Source organism: Cololabis saira, chromosome 19 (genome assembly GCF_033807715.1).
Source record: "Cololabis saira isolate AMF1-May2022 chromosome 19, fColSai1.1, whole genome shotgun sequence".
NCBI lineage: Eukaryota > Metazoa > Chordata > Actinopteri > Beloniformes > Belonidae > Cololabis > Cololabis saira.
The window spans coordinates 6,166,361-6,181,249 of record NC_084605.1 but is presented as its reverse complement, the minus strand read 5'-3'; the positions used below and the strand labels follow the sequence as shown (position 1 = coordinate 6,181,249).

Sequence of the window (14,889 nt, the reverse complement as noted above, 5' to 3'; positions counted from 1 at the left end):
TCCATCCATCCATCCGTCCATCCATCCATCCATCATTCGTCCATCCATCCATCCATCATCCATCCATCCATCCATCCATCATCCATCCATCAACCATCCATCCATCCATCATCCATCCATCCATCAACCATCCATCCGTCCATCCATCCATCCATCATCCATCCATCCATCCATCCATTCGTCCATCCATCCATCCAACCATCCATCCATCCATCCATGCATCCATCCATCCATCCATCATCCATCCATCCATTCATCCATCCATCAATCCATCCATCTATCCATCCATCCATCCATCCATCCATCCATCCATTCATCCATCCATCCATCCATCCATCCATCCATCCATCCATTCATCCATCATCCATCCATCCATTCATCCATCCATCCATCCATCATCCATCCATCCATCCATCCAGGAGGACACAGAGGTTTTCCAGACTCCAATGTGTCCCCTGGAGGTGTCTAGAGAGTAACTTTCCTCTTTGGTTTCTTCTGGTGAATATATGACATATTCTCTTGTTACCAGTCTGGCCGCTTCGGCAGGTAGTTGGTCAAAATAGACAATAACTCACAATTTCTGTCCCCCCTTGCTGGACGTTAGTACTTCCACTCCCTACACTAAACAAATACCCATAATGACCTTCTGCAAACTCAAATCTCTGTTCATCTTCCATGTCTAGTATCATCGTTAGCTCCTCCCTCCTATCCCAACCCCTACGGACCCTTCTGTCCAACAACTTCCACCTGGTACCGACCTGCCTAACCAGCAGCGTTGACCAAACTCTGACTCCGTTGGCACGGAGACTGAATGACCTACGGGATGTCCAGGTTGAGTGCCCGTGGTGCGTTCGTGGTCCTACCTGTCCCAGCGTGTAGGTGGTGTAGTCGGTCTGCAGCAGAGAACTTCCTCGTCCTCCGGTCCCCCTGGTGTACCGAACGTAACTGTCCTTGTCCACCGGCTTGGCCAGAGTCACCTCGATGGGAGAGCCGTCCACCAACTGGAGGGAACAAGAGGAAACTCCTCAACCTCCTGAAGAGGAGAGTTCTGGGTTCTCTATTTAACAATAAAATAACCATCCTGGGGTTCTTGTTTTCTGGGTGAGTTAACCCTGGATGGGAGAAAGGATGAGGAATGAATGAGTGAACCGTTTGGTTTGGACCGTAGTCGCTCACCTTCCCATTGAGAGCGTTCATGGCGTCGATGGCGTCCTCCCTCTGACTGAAATGGACAAAGGCGTAGTCTCTGATCTTTTTCACTCGCTCTACGGCACCTGCAAGAAGGAAGGAAGGAAGGAAGGAAGGAAGGAAGGAAGGAAGGAAGGAAGGAAGGAAGGAAGGAAGGAAGGAAGGAAGGAAGGAAGGAAGGAAGGAAGGAACGAAGGAACGAAGGAACGAACGAAGGAATGGAAAAAAGAAGGAATGAAGGAAAGAAGGGAGGAAGGAAAGAAGGAAGGGAGAAAGGAAGGAAGGAAGGAAGGAAGGAATGGAAAAAAGAAGGAAGGAAGGAAGGAAGGAAGGAATGGAAAAAAGAAGGGAGGAAGGAAAGAAGGAAGGAAGGAAGGAAGGAAGGAAGGAAGGAAGGAAGGAAGGAAGGAAGGAAGGAATGGAAAAAAGAAGGAAGGAAGGAAGGAATGGAAAAAAGAAGGGAGGAAGGAAAGAAGGAAGGGAGAAAAGAAGGAAGGAATGGAGAAAAGAAAGAAGGAAGGAAGGAAGGAAGGAAGGAAGGAAGGAAGGAAGGAAGGAAGGAAGGAAGGAAGGAATGGAAAAAAGAAGGAAGGAAGGAATGGAAAAAAGAAGGAAGGAAGGAAGGAATGGAAAAAAGAAGGAAGGAAGGAAAGAAGGGAGGAAGGAAAGAAGGAAGGGAGAAAAGAAGGAAGGAAGGAAGGAAGGAAGGAAGGAAGGAAGGAAGGAAGGAAGGAAGGAAGAAGGGAGGAAGGGAGGAAAGAAGGGAGGAAAGAAGGAAGAAAGGGAAAAAAGAAGGAAGAAAGGAAGGAAGGAAGGAAGGAAGGAAGGAAGGAAGGAAGGAAGGAAGGAAGGAAGGAAGGAAGGAAGGAAGGAAGGAAGGAAGGAAGGAAGGAAGGGGAAAAAAGGAAGGAAGGAAGGACCGAATGGAGAAAAGAAGGAAGGAAGGAGATAAAGGAGGAAGGAAGGAAGGAAGTAAGGAAGGAAGGAAGGAAGGAAGGAAGGAAGGAAGGAAGGAAGGAAGGAAGGAAGGAAGGAAGGAAGGAAAGAAAGGAAGGAAGGAAGGAAGGAAGGAAGGAAGGAAGGAAGGAAGGAAGGAAGGAAGGAAGGAAGGAAGGAAGGAAGGGAAAAGAAGGAAGCAAGGAAGGAAGGGAGGAAAGAAGGAAAAAAGGGAAAAAGGAAGGAAGGAAGGAAGGAAGGGAGAAAAGAAAGAAGGAAAGGAGTAAAGAAGGAAGGGAGAAAAGAAAGAAGGAAAGGAGTAAAGAAGGAAGGGAGAAAAGAGGAAGGGACAAGGAAGGAGAGAGCAGGAGGAAAGAAGGAAGGAAGGAAGGAAGGAAGGAAGGAAGGAAGGAAGGAAGGAAGGAAGGAAGGAAGGAAGGAAGGAAGGAAGGAAGGAAGGAAGGAAGGAAGGGAGGAAGGAAGGGAGAAAAGAAAGAAGGAAAGGAGTAAAGAAGGAAGGTAGTAAGGAAGGAAGGAAGGAAGGAAGGGAGAAAAGAGGAAGGGAGAAGGAAGGAGAGAGCAGGAGGAAGGAAGGGAGGAAAGAAGGAAGAAAGGGAAGAAGGAAGGAAGGAAGGAAGGAAGGAAGGAAGGAAGGAAGGAAGGAAGAAAAGAAAGAAGGAAAGGAGTAAAGCAGGAAGGGAGAAGGGAGAAAAGAGGAAGGGAGAAGGAAGGAGAGAGCAGGAGGAAAGAAGGAACAGGAGAATTAGGTAATTTTGACCCAAAGACGGTACCAGGGTTAAAGGACAGTCCGACATCAGAGCCTCCATTCTAATCTACACTGCAATGTGTCGGGTGGTGCTGTGGTACCAGGTTTGAGGCTGTTGAACTCCTTCTCGATAGTTTCTTCTGTGGTCTGGAGCATCAGGTTCCTCACATACAGGATCTTCACGGTTGCCATGGTATCCTCATCAACCTCCACCTCCGGCTCCGCCCAGTCCACGGCGATGGCATGACCCCACAGCTGGATACGACCTGAGAGAGATGGCAGGTATGAACAGAGGTTCTGGTTCTGAACACTGGAATATGTGGAATATGTTGTCAATGTTGAGGGATTCACCTCAACATCTTCCCATCAAATCCTGCAATCTCAGAAAAATCTGAACAATCCCCGAATCACCATCTCAGAGTCTCCGGGCCTCACTGATCATGTCCGATGGAGATTATTGACCCTAATGGCAGCATGTACAATAAAAATAGGACAGGGCCCAAAATAGATCCCTGTGGCACACCAGAAGTCAAAGGTGCTGAGGAGGAGGAGAAACTCCTGTTTGTTCAAACGGATCTGAACCAGGCCGACCTGCTGGTCCAGACGTTCCAGGAGGACTCATACACCTTTTCCAACAAACCGAAAGGAAGGGAAGAAGGGAGGAAAAAAGGAAGGAAGGGAGAAAAGAAGGAAGGAATGGAGAAAAGAAGGAAGGAAGGGAGGAAAGAAGGAAGGGAGAAAAGAGGGAAGGAATGAAGGAAGTAAGGGAAAAAAGAAGGAAGGAAGGAAGGAAGGAAAGAAGGAAGGAAGGAAGGAAGGAAGGAAGGAAGGAAGGAAGGAAGGAAGGAAGGAAGGAAGGAAGGAAGGAAGGAAGGAAGGAAGGAAGGAAGGAAGGAATGGAAAAAAGAAGGAAGGAAGGAAGGAAGGAAGGAAGGAAGGAAGGAAGGAAGGAAGGAAGGAAGGAAGGAATGGAGAAAAGGAAGGAAGGAAAGAAGGAAGTGAGAAAAGAAGGAAGGAATGGAGAAAAGAATGAAGGAAGGAAGGAAGGAAGGAAGGAAGGAAGGAAGGAAGGGAGGGAGGGAGGGAGGGCGGGAGGGCGGGAGGGAGGGAGGAAGGAAGGAAGGAAGGAAGGAAGGAAGGAAGGAAGGAATGGAGAAAATAAGGAAGGAAGGAAGGAAGGAAGGAAGGAAGGAAGGAAGGAAGGAAGGAAGGAAGGAATGGTGAAAAGAAGGAAGGAAGGAAAGAAGGAAGTGAGAAAAGAAGGAAGGAAGGAAGGAAGGAAGGAAGGAAGGAAGGAAGGAAGGAAGGAAGGAAGGAAGGAAGGAAGGAAGGAAGGAAGGAAGGAATGGAGAAAAGAAGGAAGGAAGGAAGGAAGGAAGGAAGGAAGGAAGGAATGGAGAAAAGAAGGAAGGAATGGAGAAAAGAATGAAGGAAGGGAGAAAGGAAGGAAGGAAGGAAGGAAGGAAGGAAGGAAGGAAGGAAGGAAGGAAGGAAGGAAGGAAGAAGGGATGAAGGAAGGAAGGAAGGAAGGAAGGAAGGAAGGAAGGAAGGAAGGAAGGAAGGAAGGGAGGAAAGAAGGAAGAAAGGGACGAAGGAAGGAAGGAAGGAAGGAAGGAAGGAAGGAAGGAAGGAAGGAAGGAAGGAAGGAAGGAAGGAAGAAGGGATGAAGGAAGGAAGGAAGGAAGGAAGGAAGGAAGGAAGGAAGGAAGGAAGGGAGGAAGGGAGGGAGGAAAGAAGGAAGAAAGGGACGAAGGAAGGAAGGAAGGAAGGAAGGAAGGAAGGAAGGAAGGAAGGAAGGAAGGAAGGAAGGAAGGAAGGAATGGAGAAAAGAAGGAAAGAAGGAAGGAATGGAGAAAAGAAGGAAGGAAGGAAGGAAGGAAGGAAGGAAGGAAGGAAGGAAGGAAGGAAGGAAGGAAGGAAGGAAGGGAGAAAAGAAGGAAGGGAGAAAAGAAGGAAGGGAGAAAAGAAGGAAGGAAGGGAGGAAAGAAGGAAGGAATGGAGAAAAGAAGGAAGGAAGGAAGGAAGGAAGGAAGGAAGGAAGGAAGGAAGGAAGGAAGGAAGGAAGGAAGGAAGGAAGGAAGGAAGGAAGGAAGGAAGGAAGGAAGGAAGGAAGGAAGGAAGGAAGAAACCGGTTCCAGGGCTGGTTCTGGTTCTGGTTCACAACTCGTTCAACTTGGAACCAGCTGAGAACCGGTTTGTTTTTCCACAGCTCGGGGTGCTAAGGGGAGCCACGTCATTACGTTTCTGCAAACGTCAGTTACGTCGCTTCGTTTGCATGAAAGTTGCAGCAACAACCAGGTATCTGCTCTAACAGGACTTGGTCCACGTTGCACCTCCGTGGACACATCTCTAAAAGACAGGTTGTCTCCTCCTCCTCCCATGATGCTTTGCTGCATCCAGATTAATTCTTATTTGAAAATGTCTCCGTCTCCCAGTCTTGCTGTTGCCGTTGGTCTTAATAACTCTGCCCCCTCCGCTTACGTAAGCGGTTCTTTCCTCGAGACCAGTGTCTCCCAACCTGGGGTCCGGGCCCCCCCTGGGGGGGCGCCAGAGATCTCTGGAGGGGGCGCGAAACTTTGTCTGCTTTGAAATGATGCAGTTGTAAAAATTATATTTGCGAATGAGTCATTCATAAGACATTGTTAGGAATAATTTATGAATGTCTTGAATATTTTTTGTGTTTTTTATACACTGGTGACAAACACAGGAAATGATTTCATTCCTTATTATTATATCATTACTCAACATTTAATCTACTCCGACAGGTTGTTAAAGGAAAAATGTTAAAAAATGTTGGTCTCATATCAAAAGAGACATTTTTCAGAAATATTTGTATGTCCTTTTATGTCCTTTTGTGCGTATTTTATAGATTGGTGACATTGGAGAAAAACAAAGTCATATGTATAGAGAGTAAACCAAAGAGAAATGTATCAAAAAAACATAATTCATGTTTATTTTTTCAATTAAAGACTATTTTGGTGCTAGTACGTACGGGTCGGGGGGCCTGGCTGGTCTTAGACACAAGTAGGGGGGAAACAAGGAAAAAAAGTTGGGTACCACTGCTATAGACCATCCAAGAGTTGGTGCTACCTTGAAACCGGGTTTTCTGTCCCGGAGCCAGATCTTTGTCAGTGGAAACAGAAAGCCCTGTCACTACCTTATTTGAGTCCCTACCCTATTTGAGTCACACATGCGCAGTCGCGTCCAACATCGTCGGCCATCTTGGAAAGCAAAATACGGCAACACCACTTGGACAAACTATATACATAAAAATAAATGGAAAAAAAGGTAAACCCTCCATAGTATGTTTTAAAAACGAAATAAAAAATTATATAACATCTATAAAAGGTACTATTAAAAGAAAATCAGTCTAAGTTACAATCTTGCTACGCTTAAACACTTTTGTTGAAACGTCAACCCCTGTGATTATTTTATTTTGTGATTATTTTATTTTATTTTTTATTTTTTTATTTAATCTTAGAAGATTATCTTGGAAAAAATGTATAGGTACACTTATTCGCTTGTGTGTTGTGAACTTGTTATGTTTCAGTTGCAAACAAATGTTTCCTCAAAGGAATTTTGTACTTTTGATATGTTAAATAAAGTTTATTATAAAAAAAACTACTCACAATAAGTTAGGGATATTATTATTTACAGTACATGATTGCTTTTCCTATTTGGTCTGAATTTTAATGAAATAAGTAAAAGTTGCCTTTGATATTACTAATGATGAATGAGAAGAAACACCATTTTCATTAGTTTAATATTACCCCAAAAATGTAGACAATAAAAATAGTCTCTCACAATATCTCTAAATTATTGTGAGTAGTATATATATATATATATATATATATATATATATATATATATATATATATATATATATATATATATATAATATCCCTAACTTATTGTGAGTAGTTTTTTTTATAATAAACTTTATTTAAAGTATTTTCTGATCTGAATTCTGATCTGAATTAACATATCAAAAGTACAAAATTCCTTTGAGGAAACATTTGTTTGCAACTGAAACATACCAAGTTCACAACACACAAGCGAATAAGTATACCTATACATTTTTTCCAAGATAATCTTCTAAGATTAAATAAAAAATAAAGAAAAATAATCACAAAATAAAATAATCACAGGGGTTGACATTTCAACAAAAGTGTTTAAGCGTAGCAGATTGTAACTTAGACTGATTTTCTTTTGATAGTACCTTTATAGATGTTATATAATTTTTTATTTCGTTTTTATAACATACTATGGAGGGTTTACCTTTTTTTCCATTTATTTTTATGTATATAGTTTGTCCAAGTGGTGTTGCCGTATTTTGCTTTCCAAGATGGCCGACAACGTTGGACGCGACTGCGCATGTGTGACTCAAATAGGGTAGGGACTCAAATAAGGTAGTGACCAGCCCGGTTCCAAACTCAGCACTGGCCCAGAACCAGAACCAGAACCAGTTTGGTGTAAAAGGGGTATGAGTGGTCCAATGCTGCAGTGAGGTCCAGCATCACTAGCAGCACCGGTTTATTAGCATCCAGGGACAGGGGGACGCCGTCCTGGACCTTCAGCGGAGCGGATTCAGTGACAGGTTCTAAATCCTAATTTTAAAAATCAAAAATATGATTTTTCTCCCACAAAAGGGAGCAACTGAGTGAGACCGTGGATAAATAAAGGGGAGTGAGACACTGGTCTAAAGCCCAGAGTGGGGCTCTAGAACCAAGATCCACTTGACTCTGCAGGTCTTTGTTGTGGTTTCAGCTTCAGGTTGACGCCTGCAGGAAGGTTTGAACGTCTCTGCTGGTTTCATCGCTCTGCTCCGCTCATATATCAGTTAAATCTTATCTTATCAGGTCCAACAAGGTCTTCTATTGGACAGTGACCTAGTAAGGCCAGTACTCGAGTTGTAAAAGAAATCAGGGGGGATGGTGGATTTTATCATATGGGGACAGATAATTTGTGCTGATTACAAATAATATAATATATTACAAATAATAGCAGTGACCAAAACAGCTGCAGAAATACTGCAGGAATGACATAGCAGCAGTTAAATGCAGCCTTCTGTAAGCTTTAAATATCCACTGGGCTTACATCAAATACATCAAAACACAACAATAAAAAACACTGAACTTATCAATATGACTCTGTCCTTCACAGGATAAGTAAAATGGATCACTGCAAAAACTCACAATCTTAACAAGAATATTTGTCTTATTTCTAGTTAAAATGTCTCATTTTAGTAAAAAAAATCCCATTACACTTAAAACAAGACTCATCACTGGAAAAAACAACAATTTTCACCTGTTTCAAGTAGATTTTCACTTAAAATAATTAGAAAAATCTGCATGTGGAACAAGATTTTTTTTGCTTGTAATGAGAAGATAAATCTTGTCCCACTGGCAGATTTTCCTACTTATTTCAAGTGAAAATTTACTTGAAACACGTGAAAATTGTCAAATAAGTTATTTTTCTGGTGTTATTTTTCTGGTGATGACTCTAAATGTTGAAATAGCAGTAAAACCACATTCATTGATGAAATGACATAAGGGATGGAAAGGGGGGATGGCAGTTTTACAGGGGGATGATTTGGACCGTTTTTATTTCAGGGGGGGATGCCACCCCCCTCATCCCCCCTCAACTCCAGTACTGAGTAAGGCGGTCTGTGATTGGCAGGTGATATTTCTTCCTCAGAGTGGGTCGAGAGCAGACTCTACAGGTTTTATGATGCTGTGTTTGCTTTTGTGAGAACATTTCTCTACCTTAAACAACCTCTTGGTGAAACTCCAACAGCTGTACGTGTTTATCAGATCAAACAACCAGGTGATGGCGACGCAGCGCCGGGTCTCACCTGGCAGCAGTTTACGCCGGGCCATGGCAGCTGCCCGGTGGCTCTCGTACTCCACGAAAGCGAAGCCTCTGTTCTTGGATTTGTCGGCAGCACTGGGGTAAACGATGACGTCCATGACCCCGTCCGTGACCTTCCTCATCTCCACCAGGATCTCCTCTTGCTTCTTGGTCTTGGGGATCCCGCCCACGAACAGGCGACAGTTGTCCACACTCGCACAGACACCGAGGAGGCGGCCGTTCCTGGAAACAACCAACAAAGTCACGACATCATCAAATAAGAGTAAAGGAACGATCCGATCATTGGAAGGCTCGGGTTTTATCAGGTGGTTACTACGGTTACCGAGGATGCAGATGACTGGTGGTGCTTGAGACTCCCTTTAGATGGATGGAAGGTTCAGTTCAATTATATTATATTTAGGGCTGGGCAAGTTAACGCGTTATCATCGCGTTAACTAATTTATTTATTAAAAGCGATATTTATTTTATCGCTCATTAATGCATGTTGCTCACGTGCTTTTATTTTGAAAAGTATTTTGCCGGCTGCTCCGCAACCGGAAGAGAGTTGGGGGAGAAGCTAAAACAAACATGGAGAGCGGTAAAAATACGGCATTGTTACAGGGAAATTTTAATTTTAAAGTTCTCCCAGGCGGCGGATTCGACCGAAACAAGGTTATTTGTAACCACTGCCAAGTTGAACTTTCATATCACCGGAGTACTTCGAGTCTAACACTAATTGCATTACAGAAAATAAAGAACTTTATCACAATATTCAAATCTTCTGAGACAGTCCTGTAAACATGCACTTTACGTTCTAGTCCCCTGTAAAGGAAATTTAGGAATAATGAATATAGACGGTAAAAGTTTCTGCTGTTACCTCAGAAATTGCCTGTTTTAATTTCATGATTGTGGATCAGGATTTTCTTTTTCATTTTTCATTTCAAAAACAGTATGACATTAATGCCCTGGCAGTAGCAATAAGCTATTATTTTATTTTACATTTTTTACACTAAATTTGCTGATGTTAAATGTTTGCACAACAAATGTTATGGCACTTCCGTTCAAACTTTTATAAATAAAAAAGCACTTTACACAACTTTTGAATTCATTATTTTATTTTGCATATACAATGGGATTAATCGTGATTAATCAGGGAAATCATGCGATTAATCGCGATTAAAAATTTTAATCGTTGCCCAGCCCTAATTATATTATATATATAGTCGCGTCTACTACAGGGCAAGTTGTCCCCAGAGACCAGAACTTGACCTCTGATAAATTATTACATAAACAACGGCATGTTAAAACTCGTAGGGTTTTTATTTTTATTTTTTTTATTGACCACAACAACAGAACAGCATTATAACAACCTCTCCTAAGGATAACTGGGTGACCGCAGTCCCGCTCGGTTCAGATCAACCCAGACCGCCATCTGATGGCGAGTGTGAACACTGCACCCGAGTGGACGACCTGAAGTAGCCCCCAGCCTGACAGGTTTGTACTCAATAAACTGTCTTTGTGTCGCAACTGTGTGAGTTTACACATATTTTTATATATTATTTACACTGCAAAATAATCAGCCTCTCTGATTTTACTATTCATGGGTATGTTTTTGAGTAAAACTCCCATATCTGTTCCATCCTGACGACATGTCCAAACAGAAATGTTGTGATTTAGAACATTAATTCGCAAAAGAAAAAAAAAATACAAATGATCAGAACAAAAGAAAGAAAAAAAGAAAACATGCTGGTGAATGTATACGAGATTAAAAGATGATCGTTTTATCACAGGAAGACTTCAGAAACCAATATCATCAAACTATCCATACATACATACAAACATACATACATATTAGGCACAAGTTCGAAAATAGAGATACTCATTGGTCCCCTTTGGAAAAATTCTCCAGTTTTGAAAATAATGGAAACCAAAATTCTTGAAAAATATGACCACGGTCGTATTTTTCCAAAGTTAATTTTTCCAATGTTAAAAAGACTGAAATTTGATCCAAAAAAGACTTGAAAGTTGGAGGGGAATCATCTTTCCAAAGTAAAAGTATGCATTTCTTAGCGAAGTATGTGATCATAATTAATATCTTGCTTTTTTTCCGGTCTAACTGAAGATCCAGTGTATCATTTAATAAATAAATTTTTTTTTTATATATTTATTTAATTTTGTTCTCCCTTAATGTATGATTTTTTTTTTTTTTCCCCTAGGGCAATTATGGAGAGAGTAGGAATGTGGGTAGAATAGAAATCGTGAATGTGAAAATGTGAATTGTGAAAATTATTGTGAAATAAAAAGATATTAAAAAAATAAAAATAAAAAAAGAAACCAATATCATGTGGAACAACAGTGATGTTCACCACTCCGTCTCACGATACCTTCGCTGAAGAAGATGGATACAGTGTCAAGCAAACGGGCTGGAGCATAAAATCACTATTTTTTATTGAAATAGGGGGCTTGAGTTTGCTCTTCTGCACTTGGGTCCTCTCAAGTCATGTCATGGCATCACAGGACACCACTCATCGCTCATTAGATGTTGTTGGGTGTTGCCAGGACATCTTCTCCCATATAACGTACTGCTTGACAACCTGGTCTCAAGCTAGTAACACTGCACTTAAACCACTACTTTCTTTATATAAAAAAAATATTAAGGTACTGGACAAGAAATCCAATGACTATCATCACTCCCATATTTTATTGAAATATAAGTTGTTACATCTGGAAAATCTCATCAAATACTCACACTTATGTCTATTGTATAAAATCATTCATGGACTTGCTCCTCCTGTACTGAACCAGTTTATAAAGGAGCAGCTAGAGGAGATTGTGTGGTCCAGTTTAGGAAAAGTGCTTTTAGCCAGTCTGCATTTTCAATCAGGGCTGCTCGTGAGTGGAACTTCATACCAACTGAGATTAGAAACCAATCAAATTATTCTTCTTTTAAATTTTATCTAAAAAAGTGGTTAATTAGTGGCCAAGGCTGTCAACATTAAATTTTAGTGCTTCATTTTCCTGGTTGCAGGGCGCCTGTCGGTGTTTGTCTGATGTCACCTGTCATGTTGCCTATTAGTTTGTTTAGTTACACTGTTGCTTTTTGTGCATGGCTTTTGTGTTTAGTGCTTTTGTCTTGTTTGTTTTTGACCTGTTAGTGTGTTATTGTGTCTCGTGTTATTAATGTTGATGTTACTGTTGCTGCTTCCTGTTGTTTCTGTTTTCGTTTGTAGCAATTGTCTGTTGTTGAGCTTATGTTAACCTGTGTGTGTGTGTATTTTAGCTTAGTCTCTTACCTTTTAATCTTTATTCTGATGTAGCCTTCTTATTCTGAAATGTTTTATTGATTATATCTTAATAATGTTTCTTTTAGGTTGACTATTTTACACCAGTCCAGGGACAGCAGATGCAAAATAGCCTTTTTGGCTAATTCTGGCATATTTTACATTTGTTTAAATGTATTACTAATGTGCATTGTCCCTGATAACTAAACCTTTAAATAAATAAATCAGCAGCTCTTCAGCCAGCTGTGTGATAAAAGTTTGGATGGTGGGAGTCATAGCTGTGTGGAAGAGTCTCACCGGATCTCGTAGTTGTTGAGCTGCTTCATGGCTGCTTTGGCCTCCATTTTGTTGCTGAAGGTGACGAAAGCGTAGCCTCTGTTGTTCCCGTTGAAGTCCATCATCATCCTCACCTCGTAGATCTTTCCAAACTAGGGTGAGAAGTAAAACATGAGCAGGATTCAACACCCCGGCCAGCAGGTCCATGTGGCTACTTGGGTACCGAGGTGGTTGGGGTTTGAATCCCTTATCACAAATGGGCCGATATGTGAGGCCCGTGAGGGACACAAGTGGTCTAAAAGGGCTAGGAAGAGGGGGATTTGTGTGGGTCTTATATGGTCCATAAGGGCAAGCGTTGGTAGGACCACCGTGGAACCTGCAGGCCAGGTGAGAGCCCGTTTACAGCCCACCTGGAGCTCAGGTACCATGCTGACTAGACCAGGGGTCGGCAACCCAAAATGTTGAAAGAGCCATATTGGACCAAAAACACAAAAAACAAATATGTCTGGAGCCGCAAAAAATGAAAAGTTTTGTATAAGCCTTAGAATGAAGACAACACATGCTGCATGTTTCTATATTAGTTATAACTGAGGGAAGATGTTTTATTCATTATGCACTTTGAGAAAAAAGTCGAAATGTCGAGAAAAAAGTCGAAATGTCAAGAAAAATGTCAAAATTTCGTGAAAAAAGTCAAACTTTCGAGAAAAAAGCTGAAATGTTGAAAAAAAAGTCGAAATGTTGAGAAAAAAGTAAAAATTTCGAGAAAAAAGTCGAAATGTTAAGAAAAAAGTCGAAATGTAGAGAAAAAAGTCAAAATTTCGAGAAAAAAGTCAAAATGTTGAGAAAAAGTCAAAATTTTGTGAAAAAAGTCAAAATTTTGAGAGAAAAGCTGAAATGTTGAAAAAAAAGTCGAAATGTTGAGAAAAAAGTAAACATTTCGAGAAAAAAGTCGAAATGTTGAGAAAAAGTCAAAATTTCGTGAAAAAAGTCAAAATTTTGAGAGAAAAGCCGAAATGTTGAGAAAAGGAAAAAAAGATGAAAAAAGGAAAAAAAGAAGAAAAAAAAGGGAAAAAAAGAAGAAAAGAAGAGAAAAAAAGGGAAAAGAGAAGAGTAAAAATTTCGAGAAAAAAGTTGAAATGTCGAGAAAAAAGTCAAAATTTCGAGAAAAAAGTCGAAATGTCGAGAGAAAAGTCGAAATGTCAAGAAAAAAGTTGAAATTTTGAGAAAAAAGTTGAAATGTCGAGAAAAAAAGTCAAAATTTCAAGCAAAAAAGTCGAAATGTCGAGATTAATGTTGAAGTACAATCTCGAGAAAAAAGTCAAGATTTTGAGAAAAAAGTTGAAATGTCGAGATTAAAAAGGAAGAAAAAAAAGAGAAAAAAAGGAAAAAGAAGAAAAAAAGAAAAAAAAGGAAAAAAAAGGTCAAACATTTTTGGAAAAGCTCCAGGAGCCACTAGGGCGGCGCTAAAGAGCCGTATGTTGCCGACCCCTGGGCTAGACCAACACCAGAGACGGGAAACACTCACCTTCTCACACAGCGGGACCAGTTCGTCTTCAAACAGATCTCTGGGTAGTTTGCCCACAAAGATCTCGCTGCCCCTCTCAGGGGGCGGGCCGTCCCAGCTGGGCGGCGGGCCGCCATACCTCCGCTGGCCGTTCTCCTGACACACGGAAAAAACATTTTAATCATGAGTCGTGGGATGAAAGGGTCACTTTTCTGGCCTCTTTTCTGCCCAGATGTGGTTCTCACCTGCCGTAGCTGGTATCCGGTTTGCTGAACCAGCGCCCGCAGCGCCGCCTCCTTCTGGGTCCCCACCAGTCCGTCCCCACCTGCTTTCTGATTGGATTCCATTGGGTGTGATTAACAGCGATATGTAAATCAGGGAAATTAGGGGTGCTCACTGGAAAACAGCAGAGGACAGCAATCAGCAAGTCTGTGGGGATTAGTGGGGTTTCCTGGCACCTTTCTTGACTCAGTGCTAGGGCCAATCTTGTTCAGTTTATACATGCAGCTTTTGGGAAATATAATCCACAATCACGGCATCAATGTTCAATTTCTCATAAAAAAAATTTTCTCGAAATTTTGACTTTTTTCTCGAGATTGTACTTCAACATTAATCTCGACATTTCGACTTTTTTACTTGAAATTTTGACATTTTTTCTCGACATTTCAGACTTTTTTCTCAACATTTCAACTTTTTTCTCGAAATTTTGACTTTTTTCTCGACATTTCGACTTTTTTCTCGAAATTTTGACTTTTTTCTCGACATTTCGACTTTTTTCTCGAAATTTTGACTTTTTTCTCGACATTGTACTTCAACATTAATCTCGACATTTCAAGTTTTTAATTGAAATTTTGACTTTTTTTCTCGACATTTCGACTTTTTTCTTGAAATTTTGACTTTTTTCTCGACATTTCGACTTTTTTCTCGAAATTTTGACTTTTTTCTCGAGATTGTACTTCAACATTAATCTCGACATTTCGACTTTTTTACTTGAAATTTTGACTTTTTTTCTCGACATTTCGACTTTTTTATTGACATTTCGACTTTTTTCTCGACATTTTGACTTTTTTCTCAAAGTGCATAATGAA

At 41.0% G+C, this 14,889-nt stretch overlaps 1 protein-coding gene across 3 annotated transcripts in view; it reads right to left on the bottom strand.

Annotated features, from left to right (window-relative positions):
- The window catches only part of a1cf (apobec1 complementation factor), a 42,705-nt gene that overhangs the window by 13,018 nt on the left and 14,798 nt on the right, over window positions 1-14,889 (bottom strand). For all 3 annotated transcript variants that reach the window (XM_061708573.1, XM_061708574.1, XM_061708575.1), the window contains exons 2-8: window positions 14,047-14,197; window positions 13,823-13,957; window positions 12,319-12,449; window positions 8,745-8,983; window positions 2,992-3,156; window positions 1,177-1,274; window positions 864-1,001 (exon numbers count right to left, since the gene is read on the bottom strand). In XM_061708573.1, coding sequence (XP_061564557.1) covers window positions 864-1,001; window positions 1,177-1,274; window positions 2,992-3,156; window positions 8,745-8,983; window positions 12,319-12,449; window positions 13,823-13,957; window positions 14,047-14,148 — 1,008 coding nt within the window. In that variant the 5' untranslated portion in view covers window positions 14,149-14,197. The remainder of the gene's footprint in view (window positions 1-863; window positions 1,002-1,176; window positions 1,275-2,991; window positions 3,157-8,744; window positions 8,984-12,318; window positions 12,450-13,822; window positions 13,958-14,046; window positions 14,198-14,889) is intronic.